The following is a 26,940-nucleotide window of genomic DNA, read 5'->3' on the forward strand; positions in this document are numbered from 1 at the left end:
ACTTATTGCAGTGTCCGATAAAAGCCCAGGTCTGAAGGCATCTAAATGCCCCTAACAGAAACCTTTCCACTTCGCCACGGCACGACGTGCGCAAGGGTGCGAGTTCCCGCCCAACGCAGCTTTAATTCTTGTTGCCCTTGTTATAAGAGAGAAGAAAGGTGAATTTAAATTACATCTGTTTAAGTAATACACACTTAAACATTTCCCTTGATTAGATGTCAATTTAAGTAAAATACATCCATCCATCCATCCTCTTCCGCTTATCCGGGGTCGGGTCGCGAGGGCAGCAGCCTAAGCAGGGAAGCTCAGACTTCCCTCTCCCCAGCCACTTCGTCCAGCTCTTCCCAGGGGATCCCGAGGCGTTCCCAGGCCAGCCGAAAGACATAGTCTCTCCAGCGTGTCCTGGGTCTTCCTCGGGGTCTCCTACCGGTGGGACGTGCCCTGAACACCTCACCAGGGAGGCGTCCGGGAGGCATCCTGATTAGATGCCCGAGCCACCTCATCTGGCTCCTCTCGATGCGGAGGAGCAGCGGGTCTACTCCGAGCTCCTCCCAGATAACTGAGCTTCTCACCCTATCTCTAAGGGAGAGCCCAGCCACCCTACGGAGGAAGCTCATTTCGGCCGCTTGTACCCGCGATCTTGTTCTTTCGGTCACTACCCAAAGCTCATGACCATAGGTGAGGGTAGGAACCAAGATCGACTGGTAAATCCAGAGCTTTGCCTTTCGGCTCAGCTCTCTCTTCACCACGACGGATCTGTGCAGAGTCCGCATTACTGCAGACGCTGCACCGATCCACCTGTCGATCTCACGTTCCATCCTTCCCTCACTCGTGAACAAGACCCCAAGGTACTTGAACTCCTCCACTTGAGGCAGAATCTTATCCCCGACCCGGAGAGTGCACTCCACCCTTTTCCAGTTGAGGACCATGGCCTCGGATTTGGAGGTGCTGATTCTCATCCCGGCCGCTTCACACTCGGCTGCGAACCGATCCAGTGAGAGCTGGAGGTCATGGTCTGATGAAGCCAACAGGACCACATCATCTGCAAAAAGCAGTGACCCAATCCTGAAGTCACCAAACCGGACCCCCTCCACACCCTGGCTGCGCCTAGAAATCCTGTCCATAAAGATTATGAACAGGATCGGTTACAAAGGGCAGCCCTGGTGTATGAGGGGCCATTTAGGAAATAATTCATACTTGCTCTCACATGTTACATCATACTCTCTTACAAACACTAGTATAGTCACGCACACATACTATCATACTCTCTTACAAACACTACTATAGTTACACACACACACACTTACTATCATACTCTCTCACATACACTACTATAATCACACACACTTACTATCATACTCTCTCACATACACTACTATAGTCACACACACTTACTATCATACTCTCTCACATACACTACTATAGTCACACACACATACTATCATACTCTCTCACATACACTACTATAGTCACACACACATACTATCATACTCTCTCACATACACTACTATAGTCACACACACTTACTATCATACTCTCTCACATACACTACTATAGTCACACACACTTACTATCATACTCTCTCACATACACTACTATAGTCACACACACTTACTATCATACTCTCTCACATACACTACTATAGTCACACACACTTACTATCATACTCTCTCACATACACTACTATAGTCACACACACATACTATCATACTCTCTCACATATACTACTATAGTCACACACACATACTATCATACTCTCTCACATACACTACTATAGTCACACACACTTACTATCATACTCTCTCACATATACTACTATAGTCACACACACTTACTATCATACTCTCTCACATACACTACTATAATCACACACACTTACTATCATACTCTCTCACATACACTACTATAATCACACACACTTACTATCATACTCTCTCACATACACTACTATAGTCACACACACTTACTATCATACTCTCTCACATACACTACTATAATCACACACACTTACTATCATACTCTCTCACATACACTACTATAGTCACACACACTTACTATCATACTCTCTCACATACACTACTATAGTCACACACACTTACTATCATACTCTCTTACACGCTATTATGGATGAAACAACATGATAGTGAATGTATGAGCGAATAATATGCGATGTGTGCGAGTATAGTAGTATGTGTGAGAGAGTTTGATTGAAAAGGAAGTCAACTTGAATTCCCAGTTTCTGATTGGCTCATCGCGGATGTACCGGATGTCCTACTTTCCAGCGGGATCTCAAGGACAATGTCCCGCCTCCTCTAATATGATGAATTTGCATGGATGCTAACATCTGAAAATGGTCGACCGGGACCGTGTCAATGAGGCAATTGGACTTTTAAATAATATTTTAACTGGTTCCAATGTGATAACCACAATGTCGGAAATTTCGAACCGTAATCAACAGCCCTCACGTAGCGGCGGGCCTTCAGACCTGGAGCATCAGGTGTATCAGGGCAGAGCGGATCCTCTCAAGCTAACCTTAATGGCAACCAAGCAAATCAACCTCGATTTCAAACACAGCAGTACTTCGGCGGATGGGCTTCCAGCAGGTCAAGGAGGAGGTAAGTGGATTAATTGAGCCTTATGGACTGCTTAATAACATTAAGAGCACGAGCTCGGGTTCACGTGGGTCTGTTTGGATGTCTAGGTCTACTTTCACAGATCATCAGTGTTTTTACTGCCACATTAAAACTTTTAGCTAGTAGCCTTTAACACAAGGGCAACTATGCAAGCCTGGTTCGCTGTGGTAAACCTTCTCCAGGTCGTGCGCATTTTTCAATCAGCGGAGTGGTGGATTTATGACGTGTGTATTGAAGAGATTACGGTTATGGGGTCAGAAAATTATTCAGTCGCACCTGTGCGACTCTGACATAAACTGTAGTACATGCACCGTTTTTTAGAGGTCTTAGAGGAAAATGAGAGCGACGTAATTATTTGAATTTTTTTTTTTTTAATGAAAGCGGGACACGCCCCTTGTCTTTGTTGTCATTTTGTTGCCGCTCCACAGAGCGCACATGGCTACTTAATATGCACGTGCTGACCATATATGGTTGTGCTGAGGCATTCCGGCGGAAGATGAGGTGTGTTCATGTCCGCACAATTCTTGGGTTTAATGTTTCATGCCAGTGTGAGCACTCAGGTTGTACCCGAGGATCGGACCGTACAGTGTGAGCACAGAAATCATGAGCTTGTGCCTCACATCACGGCCGATTTACTGTACAGTGTGAGTTGGCATTAAACAGAAATGTTTACAAAATCGTACAGTGTATTCCAGGCTTTAGAATCGCTCCACTTCCAGGCAATCATCTGAAAGTGAAACATAAGCTTACCTATATTAAAATGAAATTATTCACCAACTTAACATGTACAAAAAACAAAAACATTGGCTTACTGACAACATGCAATTACAGTGCACTCTTTTTTTTTCTTTCAGGCCTAACACCCAACACCATCCCAGTTTCAACAAGGATGTCATCCTGCTACCCCATTCTGCATGGGATGAAGTCATTAAACACAAAACAAAAAGAAAATTTCACGAGAATGGCTTAATTCTCAGCGCCTTTGAAATCAGGAAAATGTGGGACAACAGGACAGTCTTTGCAGAGATTCAAGAGGCATTCCAAAACAAAATTCCAGATGATGTCAGGTATTATATTATTTGAATTTTTGATACATCATGGATTTAAACTGGCCTTGCAATTGATTCCTATTTCTTGCTATTTTTTCTTTATTCTACTTGTATTATTTTCCCAGTGTTGAACTGTTGATGGCATGTGGCACCAAATTGGTGTCACCAAAGCTGCGCGAGGGTCAGCAGTTGAATGGCTTCATGATCCATAAAGTGTTTAAATCAAAGGCATTATACATACGGCCAGGAAGGGATCTTCCATTTCAGGTAAGGGATTTAAAATAAATGCTTATCAAGATAGCATACAGTTTACAATTATTCAATAATAACTCCATAGAACCATATGAAACATTGGTGTCTAGATATGGTTTAGAACAAAAACAGTTTTTTAAATACTTGCAAGTAAGGAGTTATGTAAATCAGAACAATCAGGGAAAGCTAGATAATTATGTACTGAGATTTATAGCAGAAAACAGGAATAAAAACATAAAACTAGCAAATATTTACTCAATCCTTCAAAGTGTAACAAAAATGGAAACTGAGATGAAGGAACAATGGGGGAACGAGTTATCTATAGACATTCCAGATGAAGAATGGAGAGAATCCTTAAAAGAAATTTTTCAAATATCACAGTCTAAACACTGGAAGGAATATGCATGGAAAGTAAGCCAAAGATATTTTATTACTCCAGATAGATGTAAATCAAATAAAACAGAGGGAACAAGCTGCTGGAGAGGGTGTGGTGAGAAAAAAGCAAATCAAACACACATATTCTTTCCTTGTTCAGTAATACAGGTATACTGGCAAAATGTGATGAGGGATATGAAATACATCTTTGATACTACAGTGCCAACTACTTATGACATTTTTTGGGGAATTAATGCACACTTAAAAATCAATACTAGAGAGAGACATATATTTAAATTGCTTAGTTTAATTGCACTGAAACAAGTGACCAGACTTTGGAAACAAACCAAATCCCCAGACCTTCAGGTATGGCATAGTACAATAGAACAAACACTGCAAATGGAAAAACTCACCCTAACAGTTAGAAATCAAAAAGAAAAATGGAATAAATTGTATCCAGAGCATATAATTGAAAGAATTAGAGCTTCCTAATAAGTGCATACTGTAGACAGATAGCTATACGCGCACACACACACACATGCACACACATGCATACACATGCACACATATACACACTTACACACAGTGTAGATATCCCCTGGAGCCTTTTCTCTTTTTTTATTTATTTATTTATTTTATATTTTATTTTAATTATTTATTTGTGTCTCTGTGTATGTTTTGTTGCCTTATTTGTTGTCTCCTGTCTGTAAAAAAAAAAAAAAAAAAAAAAAAAAAGATAGCATACAGTTGTCATTTTTGAGAAAAAATCCAACATTTTGTATTTTTTGTTGTTTTAGTTTGACAGCACAGATTCAGATGACTGTGTGGAGATGAACACCTCAACAACATCCAACAACTTCCAAGCTGGAGGCTATATGTGTACACGGTCCAAGGGAAACCAAATTTCAACTCAGCCTCCTGCCACCCCACATACATCCAGTGACACCACCTCGACAGCTACACTGCTCTCTGCACCACAAGCATGGAGTGACATTGCGACTGAAGCTGAACCACCAGAAGAACCCAGTGCTTGTGGTGTTGCAGGGAGGACTGACCGCTATGCTGCCTACCTGTCCATCATGGGTTCAACCTCAGACCTCTCTTCTGATGAAGAGGATCTTAGTCATGCGTATGTAGCCACAATCTACTAACACTGAAGTTCCAATGGCTATGTGTGAAGAAACCAACTTTGATTGTTTTATCACATTTTATGCTGAAAACTAGATACCGTAATTGTAACACTTAACTGATATTTATTTCTTCTCTATTTCACTCAACAGGGTATCTGAACAAACAAAAACAGAATCAGCACAGGAAGTCCTCCTCAGTCTTGCATCTCAAATTGATGCCACCCAGAGATGCAGATTCAACATCAACAGGTCCTCAGTGCTAGATGGTGCTCTTCGGGCCTTCAAGAGGCTGTCCTACAATCCCAAGTATCAGATGAATATCAAGTTCTCTGATGACTTGGGACTGAGTGAAGAGGCTGTGGACCTTGGTGGCCCAAGAAGGGAATTCCTGCGTTTGCTTATGGAAGCCCTTGCAGTGTCACCAATATTTGAGAGGAGGCCAGGGAGATTGAACCTAGCATTGGACAGCACAGGTACATGATAAGAACACATGCTGTATTTTGGGAACTATGTATGCTTATTGTTCTTTGAATCTTTTTTCATTATTATGCTCACGATGATCTTCAAACTTGTCTACTACTTCTACTAGTTCCACATACTTTCAGTTCAGACCTCATTGCATTTTTAAAATGTTTCACGAACTTCACAAACGCGTTCCTATGGTGCAAACGTAGACAACACAGGAGTCACATAAACCCTGTAGTTGGTGGTAGTACTAAAGGTTTTGGGTAGTTCTGGAAGTGGCTATACACTCTTTGTGAAGTGTCTGTCATTTCTTGTCCTGTACCGCCACCTACTGGATGTCACACACTGAGCTTTTACTGCACATATTTTTTGTCTGTAAGTTTGTGCCATATATTTTCATCGATGTTCTCCCTCTATGCCATGTTTGTTCTAGCTTTAAGAGAGGATCGATATTTTATTGCTGGGCAGGCCATTGCTGTAAGCCTGGTACATGGCGGTCCTCCACCAGGATTCTTTACACCAGCGCTGTACTCCCATCTGGTTGGTGGCAGTTCCACGATAAAGCCTGTTCTGGAGGACATTGCTGATGCGGACCTCTACGAGAAAGTAAAAAAGGTCAGAATATATAGTGAATAAATACACATTATGTTCTGCTATGCTATGGCTAATTTCTTCTGTCTTTATATTGTGTGCTGCTTTTAGGTGTCTGAAAGTACGTATTTTGAGGATCTGATGCGTGCCACGGAACCACTGCAAGATTATCTGGCAAATGCTGGGTGTCTCAGGCCATTAAAATGCATTGACGACAGAGATCTGTTGGTTCAAGATATTGTCATGTTTCAGGTGGTCCACAGAGTCTCTGGGGCATTTGAAAGGTTTGTAACACAATTCAGAAAGTTTTTATTATAAAGATGATTGGTGGTTTTTACAACAGTTTCATCTCCAAATGCAAGGACATACATACAACATAACATTGAACTGAACACTTTTCATTTAAAGCAGAAGTAAGAGGAATGTTTGTGTTAATATAAGTCTTAAATAGTTACATCTTCTGACAGCAATCACTTATAATGAGTGTTTGGTCTGAAACACGGGTCTGTTAGTCACTCTGCTCTGCTGTAAGCTGAGGAGAAAACTTTCCTTGTATCCTACAACCTTTATCCAATGAGGAGAGAGAACGGCATAAAGGGGTGGTCCACTCTGTGTGTGCAGCCAAGGGATGCACGTGAATGTGGTGAGATAGGGACGAGGGCGGGGACTGCTAACAAAATGACCGGATCACTTCTGCTTTAAATAAAATTGGAGAAGGTTTCTAACAACTCATGCAGTTAGCAACTCCTTATTTTCTGTAGAGTACATTGCCCTATATTATTTTCACATTACATTCTCATCATAGAGATGGACTGCACATAGAACAGCATTTTAAGAACAATATTCTGTTAGATCTTGTAGAAAAAACAAACATTGTACATCTTTGACCAAACTGACTTAAATGTATTTACCAGATATAAACAGAATTATTTCAGATTCTGACAGACAAAATGTAAATTTAAACATATATTTTAAATGTTTTAGCACCCTAGATGTCATTTAACCTCTGCTGGCATTTGGAATTAGTAGTTTGAAGGATTTATTTTGTTGTGTCATCTTTTAATTTTTGCAGATTTAAAGAGGGACTGAAAACCCTTGGTGTCCTGGACGCCATGAGGACGTACCCGGAGAGTTTTAGACCCTTGCTGTGCCATCAACCACCTCCACTCACAGCCAACTCCATGGATCAGCTTTTCAAAATTAGACTGTCTGTAGCGGGAAGCAAGAAGAGAATGGCAGAGGAACGTGTTGTGCCATTTTGGAGAGATTACTTGCTGGACATTGAGGGTAAATATTGGTGTTGCATATGGCTCTGTCTCATATAGTGTGATATTTTCTGTACATTCACATTGTTCTTTGTTGTTTTTTTTCTGTGTATTAGAGGAGGCCGGAGCCTCAAAGCTAAGCGATGTCTTAGCCTTTGCAACTGGTGCAAGCATCGTCCCACCAATTGGCTTCTCTCCTCGACCAACAATTGATTTCCTACACCACCAGTCTGTAAGCCCAGGACGCTGTTTGCCTATGGCCAACACATGCATCAACTGTCTGAAGCTGCCACTTTGTGACACATACACTGAGTTCAAAGACAGTATGGACTATGCATTAGAAAATACTCAGGGTTTTGGTCGAGAGTAATAATGCTGAACTTAGGAACCCTGTTTTCCCTCGTATGGTCAGTTGAAAATTTACTGTGACCATTTCTTTTTGGGGCTGATTGATATGACTTTGAGTATATTATTTGATTAACTGTTTTTATTTGCTTTTAGAATATAAAGAAGAATTGTGATAAATGTTAGTCACGTTTTTAATACTGTTGTGTACAGTTGTGTACCACTTAACGTTACTTGCTACCTCACAGTTACATCATAGTTTAGGGTTACTTATGGCCAACACATAATAGACTGTCTGAAACGGCCACTTTTTGACACATTTACACTAATTTCAAAGACATTGTGGACTTTGATTTAGAAAATACTCCCTGTTTTGCCTTAGATGGTAAGTTGAAATATTTGTTTTGAGACCATTTATTTTTCGGGCTGATTTATTTTATTACAGTTATGTACTGCTTACTGTTATTACTTGTTACTTGACAGTTACATCATAGCTTAAGCAAGTGTTGTGTGGCCTTGTTAATGTTGAGTAAGAAAATGTAGCAGGCCTAAAAATAAACTGATACCATGATTACCATCATCACTCAATGGATCTATTGTATGTTGAATCCTGTCCATAACTGCTGCATTCACAGTGAAGTCATTTTCCGGAACAACAACATTGTTCTCAGTCTCTAACTCAGGAGGGTTGTCTTCATTGATTCCAAAGGCATCATGTCTTTCAAAAATGTCCTGAGTAGCACCAGCTCCAGCAGACTGGAGAACACCTCTGTGCCACAGTTGTAGAAGTGTCTGTCCTCCCTCTGTAGACAATCCATGGTTGTTCCACTGATTTCGGAACTCTGCAGCTGCCCTTTGAACTCTTGGCAAGTATATGTAATGGAGACAAAACAGATGTTGTTCATCTGTTGAATCCAATATACCTTCATTTTCCATGAAAGTGAACAGGTTGCTGAAGTGGAATGATACAACTCTGTTAAGCTCAGCCCATAAACGTTCTATTCTCTGATTATAGACACTGCGACCAGTAATAACACTGCCTCTGTTCAGCCCTCGTCTCTCCAACATATATCTGGCAACCCCTGTGTTCTCCATACCGTGGTCAGAGCGTACCCTTAGAGGGAGACCAAAGGTCTGTACTCCAGTACAGAACAGTCCCAAGACACTTGAGGCCCTGTTGTTGTTGAGACACTGTAAGTATATGATAGTTCGGCTAAAGCCATCGACACATCCATGGAAGACCATTCGCCACCTTACCAGTTTATGGTTTCCATCTATGTGCCTGTGGGGAGAAAAATAGCAAATAATTACTTAAGTGTAGCCCTGAGATTGAGACTGGTCATGTAGAATAAGCCACTGAAATTAACTAAGACAACACACTGTAGGCTAAGCAACAAAGCATCAAGTTAGATGTGTGAAACTGGTAGGATGTAATGAACTACATTCCAAAGATGGATGGATGGATAGCTAGATAGATATACTTTATTTAATATTATACAACTAATACAACTAATTATTTACAGTAAGTCTTCCATAAAATATCTTGTTAGCCTAATTTTTCTGACTGATTGTTAATTGAACACTGCAATTAGGCCTACCTACATTAGGCTACTAGTTTTTGTATGCATGTTGATCTGCAGTAAGCAAGCTTGAAAGAATGACACACTTTTCAATATGACAGTTTATTAATATCCTCTAATGGTTAATTTCCTGGACAAACAGTAAGGATTGGGTATTTACATAGTAGTAATTGGAAACTAATATAATGAGCTGTGTTACAAATTACTTTTCTCATGAGTAAACTGGCTAATATTACTTAGTTAGAAATTAGTAACAAGTACTGAGTAATAAATAAAATGTTTTGAGTAACAACCAAAATACTCACCACAATTGATTGGGAGTTTGAACATTATATATTCTTCGCCGAATTGCACGGCGACGACGAAGGGCCCGTCCTATAGGATCAAGTTCTTGCAGGCAATGTCTTAGACGCCACCGCTGTATATGGATGTTCCGTGATCGAAGGCTTCCATGTATATATCTTTCTCCAGCATTTGGGGTTGTTTGAAGAATGTCACGGACTATATCACCCAAGACGTCAGCAGAAATTGTTGTGTAGGCCAGTGATCCAATTTGAAGATTTTGTCTGTGGCTGTACAATGTCCTCCGACTGATACCAAAGCATAAAGCTATTCTTTGCCAGCTCATTCCCAGGGATAAGCAGTAGGTAATTTGTTCAGGTAGAATATTGTATTGTGGGCGACCAGGACGGCCAGTTATTATTGTTGGTGGGCCTCTTGAAGTCAGCATTTCCCTTTGGCTCATTTGCAGTGGTCTTGAGTTTTGAAATGAATTTATGATGGCACAAAAACATAAATGTAGGGCCTCCAGTGTTACAAAGCTTTCTTGATCGACACCTCCTTCAAACTGCTGGCTAAAGAACAAAATTGTCTGTGCATATCCATTAAGTTCAAAGAATAACCGATCCAAAATCATGCTGTCACATCCACCTCTGTCAGTTTCCCTTGCAATGTGCTGAAGGCACCTCATTGCATTAGTGAAAAACATCCTAATACTCTCCTCATTGCCATTTACTGCTAACAAAAAGTTGCTTTGAAAAAGAAGGTAAATTAGTGGGAAAATCATATTTGCAACTGCAGTTACTTACAAAATTATAAAGTTGTACTTATAAAGTTGCCTTCTTGATTTCAGTTCTCCCACACAGCTTCCATTTAGCTAGCAGTAAGCTCCCAGAGCTGTGCACCAATCAAGGAATGAGGCTTTATAGTATTTCCTGTTCAAACAAACTAACTTCCTGTTTTAGTAATTTTGAGTATAATAGTGTATGTGAGAGAGTATGATAGTAAGTGTGTGTGACTATAGTAGTGTATGTGAGAGAGTATGATAGTAAGTGTGTGTGATTATAGTAGTATATGTGAGAGAGTATGATAGTAAGTGTGTGTGACTATAGTAGTGTATGTGAGAGAGTATGATAGTAAGTGTGTGTGACTATAGTAGTGTATGTGAGAGAGTATGATAGTATGTGTGTGTGTGTGTAACTATAGTAGTAAGTGTGTGTGACTATAGTAGTGTATGTGAGAGAGTATGATAGTATGTGTGTGTGACTATACTAGTGTTTGTAAGAGAGTATGATGTAACATGTGAGAGCAAGTATGAATTACTTCCTAAACGGCCCCTCATACTGGCGGAGTCCAACCCTCACTGGAAACAAGTCCGACTTATTGCCGGTAATGCGGACCAAGCTCTGACACCGGTCATACAGGGAACGGGCGGCCCTTATCAGGGGGTCCGATACCCCGTATTCACGGAGAACCCCCCCACAGGATTCCCCGAGGGACACGGTCGAATGCCTTCTCCAAGTCCACAAAACACATGTGGACTGGTTGGGCAAACTCCCATGCACCCTCAAGGATCCTGCAGAGGGTATAGAACTGGTCCACTGTTCCACGGCCCGGACGAAAACCACACTGCTCCTCCTGAATCCGAGGTTCGACTATCCGACGGATCCTCCTCTCCAGCACCCCCGAATAGACCTTACCAGGGAGGCTGAGGAGTGTGATTCCCCTGTAATTGGAACACACCCTCCGGTCCCCCTTCTTAAAAAGAGGGACCACCACCCCAGTCTGCCAATCCAGAGGCACTGCCCCTAATGTCCACGCGATGCTGCAGAGTCGTGTCAACCATGACAGCCCCACAACATCCAGGGCCTTGAGGAACTCGGGGCGGATCTCATCCACCCCCGGGGCCTCCCACCGAGGAGCTTTTTAACCACCTTGGCGAGTAAAATACAATGTTACTGAAAATAAGCAATAAAAAAACAAAGCTATTCTGCCCTCCCTAGATGTAACTGGATGCTAGTTTCGCAGACAGTGAACAATCTTCTCAGTGAAAACCCAAGCCGATGTATAGTTGAGGCTGTTTATTCACACATGAGCAAGCTGTACAACTGAACACACAGAAAAAATTTAGCTGTTACTGTCACATAAATCAAATATACTAACAGCATGATATGAAACAGAAACCAAAATAACAGAAAACTGCAAGAAAACCAAAAGAATATACTTACAAGCATATATTTTCCAAGGCTTTGCTAAAAGAAATGGAGATTCAGCACGCTCTCTCATCTGCTGTCTGTCTCTCATGTGCTGTCTAGCAAACTGAACTAATTACGGCAAGCTCAAAAGACCAAACTTAATCTAAAAAACAATACTCAAAAACAACACTTGGTGGCTACCATCTCCACAAGTTGTGGGCAGCACAGAAGCATTATACTGTGAAGGGTTGCCTTCCTAGCAGAGCAACAGAAAGGCTAACATTAGCACAGTCCTGTTGTAGTTTTAATTTGCTGAGCAATATTTAACATATATAAGAACAGCTTCTTCGTTTGTTCAGCAGCCTGGCCAGCATGTGTCAAACTCATTTCTGTACATTCAAATAAATAACTTGCTAATATAAAGCAGCTGCACCATTAACTTGGGAAGTTAAGGCAGTTATAAACAAGAGCGCATATTGCACCGAGCAAATACAGCTCTCTCTCACACACAGACCCATATATTATCACGTTACACAAAGATTTTTGACCATGAAGAAGCTGCGAAACCCCAGCAGAAGCAGCTACAGTTTCAATACATTTTGGTCCACCTAGTTGGAGCCTACAACTTCATTCTCCCAAAACTGCATCTGTGGGAGAACCAAACGTAGCAGAGAAATTCTGTTCACTTCCCAGCCTGTAAGTCAGTGCCAACATGCTCACCACTGCTTTCTCCAGAGAGAGAAGTGCAGAAAAACTGAAGACATCAAAGCAGAATTTGGTAGATTTGCTGACTTCTGTGTGATTAACCAATCTTCTCACTGATCCTCCTCACAGACAACATCTTGCTTCCATTCTGAAAGTGTCTACAGCTCAAGACTTTAAGCCAATAATTGATGAACTTGCATCAAAGAAAAGATGTGAGGTGTCTGATGGCTGAAAACAGACTAATCTATGTGACTAGACAGCATGCAAACATTGATGTGTCATATTTAAGTCTGTGAAATAGGCTGCAGCTGCATGTGAGTTTTACTTGATTTTATTATCAGCTGATAGCAGGACCACACCCGCCATACATATTATATTAAAAAAAACTGATCTAATGAGCACTGCTACATTGGTTAGTGTAAAACTATTGTATAACTCAAATTTTCTTCCAAGTAGTTCCATGCAGTCACTCTGTCATGCTGTATATTATACTGAGAATCCACAAACCACAAAATGTAAGACATCCCCACCTCTGGTGCAGATAGGACATTGAAAGACAAAACAGACTCAGCAGTTTCTTGTTGCTGAACAGCAAAATGTCAATAGGGACTAAAAGTCAGGGTATCTCAGCTGGTGCTGCATCGATTTTGGCTAGGTTAGGTAACAGGGTAATTATCTACTGGCAGATGATGAGGGATTCAGTGTACTTTTTTCCAGTGTTCAGAATACTGGCTCAATTAACAGCATGACAATTCAAATCTGCAGTATCTGTACAGAAACTCTACTGCCAAATAAAATTAGTCTGTATGGCAGATTAGGCTGCTGGCTGCTCCTACATTTACTGGGACTCACCTCCCTAGAGAGCATCTGATACTCATTAAATTTTATCCTCGCAAAACTGGGGCACATATGACAACAGTTACAAGCACATCTATACCCATTGAAAGGTAAGGTGAATCCTGAGGGGTCCATAAAATTAACAACAGTGACAAAGAGAGGGAGTTTTCTTCTCTCCTGTCTTTTCACAGGGTACATTTGCAGCGTTGAAGACAAATATACATTATTACTCACTCTTTGACTAGGACTCTTTTTGCTTGATGAATGCACTTGTTGCTGGTAAAATGTTGCTTACATAATTACAGATTTTTGCTTCTGCAGTCTTGTTCCCATAAGCCCACTGCTCTGAAATTAGGGCAGCATAACAAAAGCCCACGGAAAATAAAACACCACAGTCCTGCAGGAAAATATGTACAATAATAAAGGGTAGCAAACAAACAAAACAACCCAACACTTTCATGCAAGCACAAGGACATTGCAGGTATGCAATGCAGCACAGCATAAATAGGCTTTGGTGGTTGGAAAATAGCTTCTATTATCTGCATTCTCTGCAGCCACATTGTGACAAAGCATTTTCCGTTTCCTGCAGTGATAATGTAGAAGCTGTTGTAATGATATGGAGCAGCAAAGGAGACCCCAAGGTGAGTACGGGGAAGCCCATGTATCATAGCCCAGCTGCTATCTCCACACCCATTCACGGGCCATCGGTCCCTGGGTAAAAATAAATTGCTGCACTTCACAGTTCAGTGGAGGGAAACAGGCCTTTGTGTGAAGTAAAATCTCAAATGCTGACCCAAAGTGCTGCTGCATGAACTGACAGAAAGGCCCACACATGCAGTATATACACATAAAATAACATATCCACTAAGAAAAAAACACACACACACTTTTCCCTGTGTTTTTAAGCAGTCAAGGTGGCCAGGAAGGCATGAGAAGAGGCAGGTAACACCATCCTGCCATTCAGTTGATAATCAATCACCCAAAAACGGTTGTAATATTGTAATTGTCAATTTCCCTGTGACTGAACTAATGACAAAATATATTTCTAAAATGCTATCCAAACAGAGATGATGAGGTTTGAACAATGAAATAATTTTCTTGACCCTTCGGTTGTTATTGTTGTAAATATTATATGCGTGTGACAACCAAGTCTCACATTTTCTTCAATACAACATTTTGTAAATTATGGTCTAATTTTATTTTATTTATTTTTTTATTTGATGATTAAAGGATATGCTTTAGGGTGTGGCTACGTTGTGATTGACAAGTCGCTACAATGGCAACAATGTTGGTTAGATAACCTTAAAAAAAGTCTTGATCAGCATTTCGTTGTAGTAAAAGATCTTCTAAGGAGTCAGATGTTCAGTTTTCCCAGTAAGTACATTTTATATTGTTTGTTTTAAGTTTTCACAACGAATTGGCATTAGTATTATCACAATTAACCATACACCTGGCAGGTAGCGTTAGGTTCAGCTCCATCCTGTTGTCCAAATATGTTCACATCTGGCTCCAAAAATCCAAGATGGTGACGGTCAAAATGGTAAATTCAAGGCCGCAAAATGGCTTCACAAATCAATGGGTGACATCATGGTAGCTACATTTATTTTTATTTTTTTAGACTATGTGATAACTAATTGGAATTGGAACTGGCTCTGATCTGTCTGGTCCAGCTAATGGCGGTTTTGTGTTAGTGGTATTAACTGATTGAGAGCGATCATCCACCATAGAAACCCCCACAATTGGCTTGCATGGTTCTGTCTGCTTAAATTGTGTGAGTGGCGCTTGGTTGCAATGACATCCCGGTGCCACTGCCTGTTATAAATGAGCTGCAGGGATCAGTGGATCTGTGAATATGGGTGATACTGATACATCAGTGAGGAGACAGCGGGGGGCTCCAGTGCCGGATATCACGGCTGAAGCAGAGTCCTGGCAGCCCTAAAGCCCAATTGCCACCGGGTCCGTGACCGGCGCGTTATAGCTGCGCCGCGGTCACCGGAGCTGATAGGTACCACTATAATCAATGAGAGTGTTTCCACCAGGAGCGTCTCAGCAGCGTCTCAGCACTGTGTCAGCAACGTCTCAGCAGCATGTCAGCAGCGTGTCAGCAACGTCTCAGCAGCGGGTCTCCGCGCCGCAGCGCTATCAATCTGAAGCATTTCTATTTTTGACTCACTTGATTCACTTTCTCCAAACAAACTCTAACAATCATGTTATAATGCAAACTGTAACATGGGCTAATAGATTACAAGAGCAGAATTGAAGGCAGGCTTCTGCTTGAAATTGTTCTCACATCTACGTATGAGACACTTGAATGTGACCCTCAGGATCTCCACCTGCTGCCTGTTGAGGGTGTTTTTAAACCGAACTCTTCGGGTTTTAACTTTAAAGAGACCCAACATTCCCACATGAGCAACAGTGGCAAGAAAAAACTCCCTTTTAACAGGAAGAAACCTCAGAACCAGACTCAGAGTGGGCGGCCATCTGCCTCGACCGGTTGGGGTTGAGAGAAGAGAAAGGAAGGATAGAGGAGAGAAGCACGATGAAAATCAACAATGAAGCTAGAAGGTCCGGGACTGGAATCTGTCATCCGGACATCTACAGGCCCAGATTACCAGTGAGACGAGAAAGCACAGACAACTCCGGGGAAGAAGTTTAGGTTATTGAATGCATTAATAGAACATGACTGTTAATGGATATAGATGGATGGATAGAGAGAGAGAGAGGGAGGAGGAGAGAGGAGCTCAGTGCATCATGGGAGTCCCCCGGCAGTCTAAGCCTATAGCAGCATAAGCTAAGAGCTCTAAGAGCCCTAACGATAAGCTTTATCAAAAAGTAAAGTTTTAAGCCTACTCTTAAATATAGGGAGGGTGTCTGCCCCCCGGACCAAATCTGGAAGATGGTTCCACAGGAGAGGAGCCTGATAGCTGAAGACTCTTCCTCCTGTTCTACTTTTAGAGATACTAGGAACCACAAGTAGGCCTGCATGCTGGGAGCGCAGTGTTCTAGTAGGTACATAAGGTACTATCAGCTCTTTAAGATATGATGGAGCCTGACCATTAAGAGCTTTGAAGGTGGGGAGAAGGATTTTGAATTCTATTCTGAATTTTCCCTCATCTCTGCAGCCAGAGTAGGCAGAGCCTCGGCTGCCTGGATGAATTCTTCAATGGCCACTTGGACCCCACCAAAGTAACTGTGGCTAGACCTTAAGTAAAAAAAAAATCAAGGCAAACGTGTGCATCGTAAATTGTAATGTTGTGCTGTGTCTCCTTTCTCTTAGATCATGTACAGTGGAATGTTTCTCACAGAATATACAGCTGTTTGACAAGACAATTGTATAGATTGCAGTTAAAGCACCAAGTTAAGAGATAGAACTCCCAGCTCATATTTGATAGTTAATATGAAGTGTTCATTTGTAAGCAACTACACTGAAGTAGCAAAATGTTATCCTCCTTACCTCCTTCTCTTTGTCCTACAGAATTGGTCAAAAAGGTCTTGGGGGAAGGCAACCACCTTCTGGGCTCCCCTTCGCCAACACTCTAGGCCTAATTCAAGACAAAGATATTATTAGTGTTGTTGACAGGTACCTCAGGTAAAGAGTCTGTGTAGTAAAAACACTAAAATGACTTGTTGCTTTATAGAACATTCATAAATTATAACATTTTAATGCCCCATTCTATAAGTTTTCACCTATCCATAACTAAAAGCTAACACAGACCACACTACAGTTTAATACATCAACATTAATATCAAAACACCCCTAAGCCTTACTTATATGACTGAGCAGGGTCCAGTTAACTCACTTCTAGCATAATTGTAGGCATTTCACACAGACTTAGATGGACAAATATTACAAAATAGGCTATGTTCTGAAGTTAACAGCTAACTATGTTGCTGGCAGGTCAACAAAACAGTGTTTGGTTGGAGACGTTTGGTGGATAAGGTCAACAACAAAAAAGTTTTTTTTTTTTTTAAAGATTTTGTTGGCATAGACACCTTTATTTTATCAGTAGCCCGACAGAAAACATGGGAGAGAGAGGGGGGTGTGACATGCAGCAAAAGACATTCAAACCGGGTCGGCTGTATATATGGCATGCGCACCACTCGACCACCTGTACGCCAAACAACAAAAAAAGTTTGAGTTACTTCATAACTCATAACATAATTCATAACTGTTATACAGTGATATTTCCGCCACTTTCCCACAACTGAGAGAGATAATCACCGGGATTTTCAAAGTAAACACACCATGTTTGAGACGGACACTGAGCTGCTGCTGCAGTTGTTGTTGACCTTATCCACCATACGTCTCGAACCAAACACTGTTTAAATTTGTTGACCTGCCAGCAACGTAGTTATCTGTTAACTTCAGAACGTAGCCAATGCTAACAATGCTATTTTGTTTGCAGGCAAAGTTGCTGGCTGTTGTAGCTAAACAGCTGTTGTTGTAACGTTATGTTAACGTTACTCGTTTGTTATTATCAGCTGTTTTGCACGTCATTTTAATATTTGTTCATCTAAGTCTGTGTGAAATGCCTACAATTACGCTAGAAGTGAGTTAACTGGACCCTGCTCAGTCAGTAAGGCGTAGGGGTGTTTTCATATTAATTTTTATTTATTAAACTGTTGTGTGGTCTGTGTTCACAAATGTATGTTACCAGCAGACAGACTGCAAAGTAAAGAAATATTCTAAATAATGTAATTAATGTCATGTATCCTTATAATTAGTAAGTAAAAACTAAACACTGTTCATCTGTGGATGTACAGTTGACACCACCAAAATAAAGAGGAAAGATTAACCTTGGCCATATATTTTCTTTAAGACATCTGTTTTTAACAAAATATTACATTTTACTGGAGAGTTTCCAGAGGACCAGAGTAGAAAGCTTGTCTGAAAACTGCCACCATAATCCCTGTACCCAAAACCTCAGCCATCACAATCCTGAATAATTACCCTCACATCAGTGATTATGAAAATGCTTCAAGACATTGGTACTGCCCCACATTAAGGCTGGCATCCCTCCTGACCTTGACCAACACCAACTTCCATACAGGACCAATAGATCCACTACACAGAAAACTGACTACAAACTATAAACACTGGGTCTGGGAGACCTTCTCTGCAGGTGGATTAAGGACTTCCTCACCAGAACCCAGTGTGTCAGGATCAGCCACCACACCTCCTCCAGCATCAGTCAGCATACACCGGCCTCCCCCAGGGCTGCATCCTTAGTCCAGCAGGACACCTCGCACCCCAGACACTCCCTGTTCCCCATTTTCCCCTCAGGCAATAACTATGTGCAATAACTGCTGTGTTTTTAGTCATTTATTACTGAGTAATCTATCTATCTATCTAGGTGGAAGGAGTGAAGGAGTTTCAACGAGTTTCGTATTTAAACACTGTCTTTTAATTAGAAGAGATGGTTGATCTTTGTACAATGAAAAAAAAGAGAAGCTCAACTGAGATTGGCAGCTATAAATTCTATGCACTTTACTTTTATTGGCTCATGCTGGGAGTAGTTGTACAATACCCATCCAGTGTGCTTTCACTTATCCTTGTTTTGTTATTTCACCTCATTTTACAGTGACACACAGTGTCTCAGTTCCTTTTTGGAGTGGTTTATTAAATTCCCATTCCCTTTTGTAGAATTATTTCCCCAGCCTTAAATGTTTATTTCATTATTATTATTCATATTTTTATTAAGTGTTTTTCTTTTTTTTCTCTTCTCTGTCTCCTAAATTGTTATTATTATTATTATTATTATTATTGTTGTTGTTGTTTTGTTTTTTTCTCTCACCTCTATATATTTGATTTTTGTCTTGTATGACCTTGATTTGTTATTTGTCTCTGGTTTAAAGATCTAGCTAATTTTCTAAAACATTAGTCATATATATTAAAGTTTGCTATTTTCCTGTTTGTTTTCTATTTAGCCAGGATGCTGCTAAATACGCATCGCAGTATGTATATACATACAGTTACGAAGCGTTGTAGGGTAGGTTGCCTTCACCCCATTTGGGGGGGTGGGGGGGGTGAAGTGCATTCACGTCAGTTTAGTCATGTTTTTTTGTGTTTGGTTCTCCTTATGCTTATTTTTGTTCCCCTTTTCTTTTGATGTGTTCCTTGTTGTTGCGTCTCTGTCCGCCCCTCCTCCTCCTCCCCACCCCATCCTCCCCCGCAGGTCCAGTAACCGCTGCTTCCTCACCTCGGTGAAAGGTAATTACACCAATGAGCACTCTCTCTACGAAATTGCATACGAATCTGGTCAGCTGGAATGTGAACGGTCTGAACAATCCTGTTAAAAGAAAGCGTGTACTTGACCATCTTCAACACCTGGAAACAGGCATTGCCTTTTTGCAAGAGACACATCTTCGTACATTGGACCACTTTTGGATTAGGAATGGGTGGGTGGGGCGGATGTTCCACTCTAACTTTCATTCTAAAAGCAGAGGTACTGCAATCCTCATCCATAAAGATGTTCCTTTTTCTGTATCCAGCATCATTTCGGACCCTAATGGTCGCTATGTGATGGTCTTTGGCACCCTGTATAATACAGACCTTGCACTGGTTAACATCTATGCCCCTAACTGGGATGATGTTAATTTTTTTAATAACCTCTTTAGTTCTATACCAAATTTAGACACACACCATCTAATCCTTGGTGGTGATTTTAATTTAGTTCTAGACCCTGTCCGTGATCGTTCCTCCAATAAACCATATCCTGCTTCTAAATCATCTAAGGTAGTTAAATCATTCGTGGAGACCTATAACTATGTGGACCCTTGGCGTTTCAAATTCCCTAACTCCAGATCCTACTCTTTCTTTTCTTCCGTACATAATTCATTTTCACGGATTGATCATTTCTTTATTGACGCTTTTTTACTGGGTTTTGTTAGAGCTTGTGACTAGCAAGGTATTGTTGTTTCGGACCACTCACCACTCAAACTTGGGCTCGCTTTACAGGAAAGACCCCCAAATAGGTTGTGGCGCTTTAATCCTCTTCTCCTCTCCAACCCCGAGCTTGTCACCTATGTCTCAAACCAAATTGACACATTTCTTTTGACTAATCCTGTGGCTCATAGCTCTTTATCTATCCGCTGGGAAGCTCTGAAGGCTTTTCTGTGGGGACAAATAATTTCTTATACATCCCATGTAAATAAGCTTCACAAAAGTAGAATCTCTCATCTCACTTCCTCCATTCTCCGGCTATATCAGCAATATGCAGTAAACCCTACTCCCGAACTCCTTAAAGATAGGATCACTTTACAAGTTTGACCTCTTAACAACTCAGCGCGGAGAGGAGTCACTACTTAAGTCCCGGCATGAATTGTATGAAGACGGGGATGGACCCACTAGATCAGCTGCCTCTCGCACCATTCCTTCTATAAAAACTGACTCCAGCTCTAACACTTCTGATCACAAATCAACAATGATGATTTCAAAAAATTTTACTCGAGTCTTTATGCTTCTGAATCTAGGCTTAACCCAGACCAGTCTGCTGTTTTTTTCAATAATTTGAATATTCCCAAAGTAAGCCCTGAGGATGTTTTGTTCTTTGAAGAAACTATCACACCAGAATTTATAAAAAAAAATATGCAAGGCGGGAAGGCTGCAGGGCCGGACGGCTTTCCAGCCGACTTTTATAAAAAAATTTCAGACAAATTAGTACCCCTTTTGCATGCGATGTATACCGAATCCTTTCAAACAAAAACTCTTCCTCCGACTTTATATCACGCCACCATTTCGCTCCTCTTGAAAAAGGACAAGGATCCCCAGTGCTGCTCTTCTTTTCGACCTTGAAGCTGCCTTAATCAGGATTTTAAGATTCTAGCTAAAGCCCTAGGTCTCCGTTTGGAGAAGATTCTTCCCTCCATCATTTCTAATGATCAAACTGGTTTTATCCGTGGCAGATAGTCATTCTGTAATGTACGACATCTGCTCAATATCTTGAGTAGCATACTCCTTCCCAACATTCGGGTGCTGAGGCTGTAATTTCGCTAGACGCGGAAAAGGCTTTTGATCACGTCGAGTGGGATTATCTTTTCTTTGCTTTAGAGAAGGCTTCGGTCAAAATTTAATTTCTTGGATCAGGCTTTTATATGCATCACCCATGGCTTCTGTACTTACTAATTATCAAGTGTCTGATCATTTCCATCTAGGTACAGGCACAAGACAGGGGTGTACTTTAAGTCCCCTGCTGTTTTCAATTGCTATTGAGCCTCTTGCCATAGCTTTGAGACAAGATGATAGGATAGAAGGAATCATTCGGGGAGGTCAGATGCATAAGGTTTCCCTCTACGCGGATGACCTCCTTCTTTTTCTCTCTAACCCTGATACCACTCTCCCTCACGTCTTATCTCTGCTCAGTTCTTTTGGGGCCATCTCAGGGTACAAACTCAATCTGAATACGAGCGAATATTTTCCATAACACCCTCCCCCCCTCAGCAAGTTGATATACCATTTAAGATTGTTAAGGACTCATTTAAATATCTTGGTGTGACTATCACTCGGACATACTCAAAACTATTTCAGGCGAATTTTGCTCCTCTTCTTGAGCGCTGTAAAGCCGAATTTGCACGATGGGCAGCCCTTCTTTTTTCTTTAATTGGCAAACTTAATTCAGTGAAGATGAACATTCTCCCTAAATTTCTTTATTTTTTTCAATGTCTTCCCATTTCTATCACTCGCTCATTCTTTAAAACTTTGCAACGACTAATCTCTGACTTTATCTGGGCGGGTAAACATGCACGTATACGTAAAGAGTTCCTTGAGAGACCTAAGCGGCTTGGGGGCCTTTCTGCCCCTAATTTTCAACTATACTACTGGGCGTCGAACTTAACCAACATGTCTCTCTGGCTTTTATCTTCTGACAGTGCAAACTGTCCGGCATGGGTTAATATTGAGGCCTCTCTTCGTCATCCGTACTCCCTCCCTGCTCTCTTAGGGGCATTGCTTCCACTTCCAGTTTCAATTCCCAAACATAATGTCGTTGTCTGGCATTCTTTGAGAATTCTGAAACAATTTAAACTTTCCTTTGGCCTGCAGAACATGTCTCTTTTCTCCCCGCTCTCTTACAACCCCTTATTCCCCCCTTCTAGCCATTCCTCTGCTTTTAAAATGTGGCATGATAAGGGCATCCAAAAACTGGAGCACTTGTACATAGATGGTGTCTTCGCCAGTTCACACAAAAAAAAAAATTTGTTCTCCCACAGTTTCCCTTTTTTCATTACTTGCAGGTCAGGGACTTTATTAGGAAGAAGTTCCCAGATTTTCCCTCTCTCCTGCCTAAAACTCATCTGGATCGTATTATTTTTTTTAATATTTTATTTTTCATTTTTTCAACGATTTTTACAAACATTACAACCAACATGCATACAAGATAGGTACACAGCACCTGACAGTGTTACACGAGGTAGTTGAAATAATGGAAGAAAGGCAGTGATTATATGAGGATACATACGATGACCCAAGAAATATAGTCTCTCATGATGCCATCAGTCATATGAGATAAAAAAACAAAACACAGGTACACACTCAAAATACAAAAAACAAATAAACAAACAAAAACAAAAATCCAAAGGCGGAGAGACAGAGCTTTAGTCCGAACAAAAAAAAAAATACCAAAGAGATTCTATGGATACATAGCTGCCAGATTCATATATAAGTCATTTATGTCTCATCAAGTAAAGCCAAAAATGGCTTCCATGCTTTCTCATAATAGTTTGGTGCTTTTCCTCTGTTAAAGCGATTCTGTTCCATCCTAGAAATACTAACCATTTCGTTAAGCCACCTCTTAAAGCAAGGGGGTGATGGAGACTTCCAGTTAAGTAAAATCAATTTCTTTGCCGCAACCATACCTATTCTGAGAGCCTGCTTGCAATGGTGAGGGAGGGTCAATGTCCCTTCGGAGGAGCCAAAAATTGCTAAGTTAGTCTGGTTGAATGGATATTTTGTATTGCTTGGAGAACCAATTAAATATGTCGCTCCAAAAACTGTCCAGCACTGGACAGTACCAGAATAAGTGTGAGAGTGTACCCTCGGTTCTACTACATCTATCACACATGGGAGACACTGATTCAAATATTTTATTAAGTTTAGTTTTGGAATAGTGCGGTCTATGTATGACTTTAAATTGAATTAACCGATATCTAGAGTTTATAGAACACTCATGTACACTGGACAGGCCCTCTTCCCATAGATCTGACAGTGGAATTTCCAGTTCTTTTGCCCATGCCTCCCTGAGATGACGAGTACCCGCTGGTGTCTCAAAAGCAGTGATAAAGCAGGAAATCAAATGTTTGGAGTTTGGCTGCAAGAGAAGTGTCTCATAGAAGCCATGGTTGTGTGGTTTTCTTGGGAAATTATTAACAGTTGCCCTTACAAAGTGCCTCACCTGTAAGTATCGATAAAAATGTGACTGAGGGAGATGATATCTAACCTGGAGCAGAGAGAAAGAAGCAAAATTGTTATTTATGTAAAAATCTGAAATACAACGTAGGCCCCTCTCCCTCCAGTCCAGGAAAACCCTGTCCGCCTGTCCTGGTTTAAACAAATGATTGCCTGTTATTGGGGCGTTTACTGAAACATTTGGTAGTCTAAGGAATTTTCTTATTTGGCTCAATATCTTCAAAGAGTTACTAATAACAAAATTATGGCCAAATAGTTTGTGAGATGGTTGTGCACCCGAAAAGAGCAACGCTGGGAGCGAAGTTTGTGACACCGACATAGATTCAATCTGTAGCCAGAGTGGAGAGGAACCATCATCCCAAGGAGGACCCTGCTTCCAGAAAATGAGTGCCCTTGCATTTGCAGCCCAGTAGTAGTGCCTAAAAACCGGGAGGCCGAGACCTCCGTTTTTGAAATTCTTTTGTAGATGGGCCTTGGAAATGCGAGGGGGTTTATCTGCCCAGACAAATGACAGGACAGCTGAATCCAATTGTTTTAAAAAAGATAATGGCAGAGAGATTGGAAGATTTTGAAAAAGATACAAGAACCGTGGAAGTGTAGGGAGCAACTTCCAGCTCCTAATATTAGCTTTTAGTTTGTCCACCATGTCCAAAAAATTCAACTTCAGTAAGAGTTTGGGGTTTCTGGAGATCTTGAGGCCAAGATACTTAATATGGGTAGTAACTAATTTAAATGGTAAAGACCTTAGGAAAATAGGACACGTGTTTGACAAAGGCATTAATTCAGATTTGTCCCAGTTAATTGTGTACCCAGATAATCTACTAAATGATTTTATATAATCCAGGAGGTTAGGAACTGAGACCACTGGGTCTGATAAACAGATTAATAAATCATCGGCATACAGATTTTTCCCCAAATATATTTATTGGTTTTTATTAGTATTACAGAACAATTACACAATAACACATCGCACAGAACCAACACTCGCACACACACACACACACACACACAAACTTGCACTCTATCAATGTATAGGTTTACCAAATTAAAATAAAAATCAAAGCAAGAAAGAAAATAAATATAATAATAATAAAATAAAATGTAGTAAGGGTCACCCTAAACATTTCAATAGACACCCAGAAGAATAGCAAATGAAATAAATAAATAAAATAAATTACATTCCAGATTCCACAATGCTCATGTATGGTTCCCAAAGATGAACAAACTGTTTCTGTTTTCCTTTGGCAATATATGTTAGTCTTTCCAGTCCAAGGCACTCTGAAAGTTCCTTTATCCATTGTTTCATGGAAGGTGCATCTGCACTCTTCCAATTAAGTGCAATCACTCTCCTGGCTTGTAGAAGTCCAAAGTTCAGTAGCATAGTCTGTTTCTGACTTTGTATGAAGTTCAATGGATAAATTCCAAGTACACATAGCTTAGCATTTAGTGGTACATTAATATGAAAGACCTCTGAAAGACAATTTATAACATCCTTCCAAAACTTTTGAATTCTTGGGCATTCCCATAAGCAGTGAAGAAGAGTACCTTTGTTATCTAGACATTTTGTACAGGTATCTGGTATGTTACCATTCATATAATGAAGTTTGACTGGAGTCATGTACGTCCTCATTAACCATTTATATTGTAGAAGTTTAAACCTTGTATTTATGGTTTGCGTTTGTGCCTTTAAACAGGCCTCATTCCACTCAATTTCAGCTATGTCCACTTGCATATCATCTCTCCAGGCGTTTAATCTATCCATTGCCGATTCTTTAGAAGTGGATATTATTAAATTATAATAGATAGAGAGTAAGTGTGTCCTTCCCATACGCCCAAGGGAAACTTCTTCTATTTTTTATAATGGTGGGATCTTCAAAATCTGCTTATATCTGGACGAAATAAAAATTTTCAGTTGCAGATATTTAAAAAAGTGCTTGGAAGGAATTTGATATTTTTCACATATCTGATTGAATTGATTGTAAGTAACACTCCATCTGTATATAAATCCAGCACTCTCTGAATACCCTTTGCATGCCATAATTTAAACCCCCCCATCTTTTGTTCCAGGTGTGAACTGCTCATTACCCCAAATTGGGGTGAACTGAGAGAGTATTGGGGAGGCTCCCAGATGTTTGTGTGCTGCATGCCACACTAAAATTGTGTTTTTAAGAAAGGGATTTTTTGTATGTTTTTTTAGTCTTTTTTCATCTGAAGAGTATAAATAGCTGGGTAGAGACAGCTCTGGAACAGATTCTTGTTCAATGCTTACCCAAGCTGGGGGTGAATTATAAAAGTAATGTGAAGCTGATGTCAGCTGAGCAGCCATATAGTACCACTTGAGATTTGGAACTTGAAGACCCCCTCTTTCATAAGGCTCATATAGTAATTTTAGGCGTAGTCTTGCTTTCCTATTGTTCCAGATAAACTGACTGAACAACTTGTTTAAATTATCAAAGGATGTTGCTGGTAATGGCAGAGGAAGTGTTTGGAAAAAATACAGGAATTTTGGCAAAATTGTCATTTTTATAACATTTATTCGTCCCATCAATGATATGGGTAAAGTAGACCACCTGTCCAACAGCTTAGACACTTCATCTACCAGGGGATCATAGTTTGATGGTATTATTTTGTTAAGGTCTGGCGTAATTTTAAAACCTTCTGTAGTTGTTGTAAATGGTGTGGTTATGGGTGAGTTTGTCCTTTCTTCCTCATTTAGAAACATTAATACAGATTTAGAATTATTAATTTTGTACCCAGAGAACTTTCCAAAATCCTCTAATAATCCTGTCAGATTTAGAATGCTACTCTGTAAATCTGTCAAAAAAAATATGATGTCA

General features: G+C 40.6%; 1 protein-coding gene across 1 annotated transcript; it reads left to right on the plus strand.

Annotated features, from left to right (window-relative positions):
* Positions 1-5,291: 5,291 nt before the first annotated feature.
* Positions 5,292-19,005, plus strand: LOC128376913 (G2/M phase-specific E3 ubiquitin-protein ligase-like). The gene is made up of 12 exons (XM_053336764.1): positions 5,292-5,296; positions 5,358-5,451; positions 5,588-5,912; positions 6,338-6,519; positions 6,607-6,779; positions 7,568-7,782; positions 7,877-8,126; positions 14,291-14,416; positions 16,824-16,887; positions 16,979-16,983; positions 17,177-17,290; positions 18,825-19,005. The coding sequence occupies exons 1-12, from the start codon at positions 5,292-5,294 to the stop codon at positions 19,003-19,005; spliced, it is 1,734 nt and encodes a 577-aa protein (XP_053192739.1).
* Positions 19,006-26,940: the final 7,935 nt, after the last annotated feature.

Source organism: Scomber japonicus, chromosome 17 (assembly GCF_027409825.1).
Source record: "Scomber japonicus isolate fScoJap1 chromosome 17, fScoJap1.pri, whole genome shotgun sequence".
Classification (NCBI taxonomy): domain Eukaryota; kingdom Metazoa; phylum Chordata; class Actinopteri; order Scombriformes; family Scombridae; genus Scomber; species Scomber japonicus.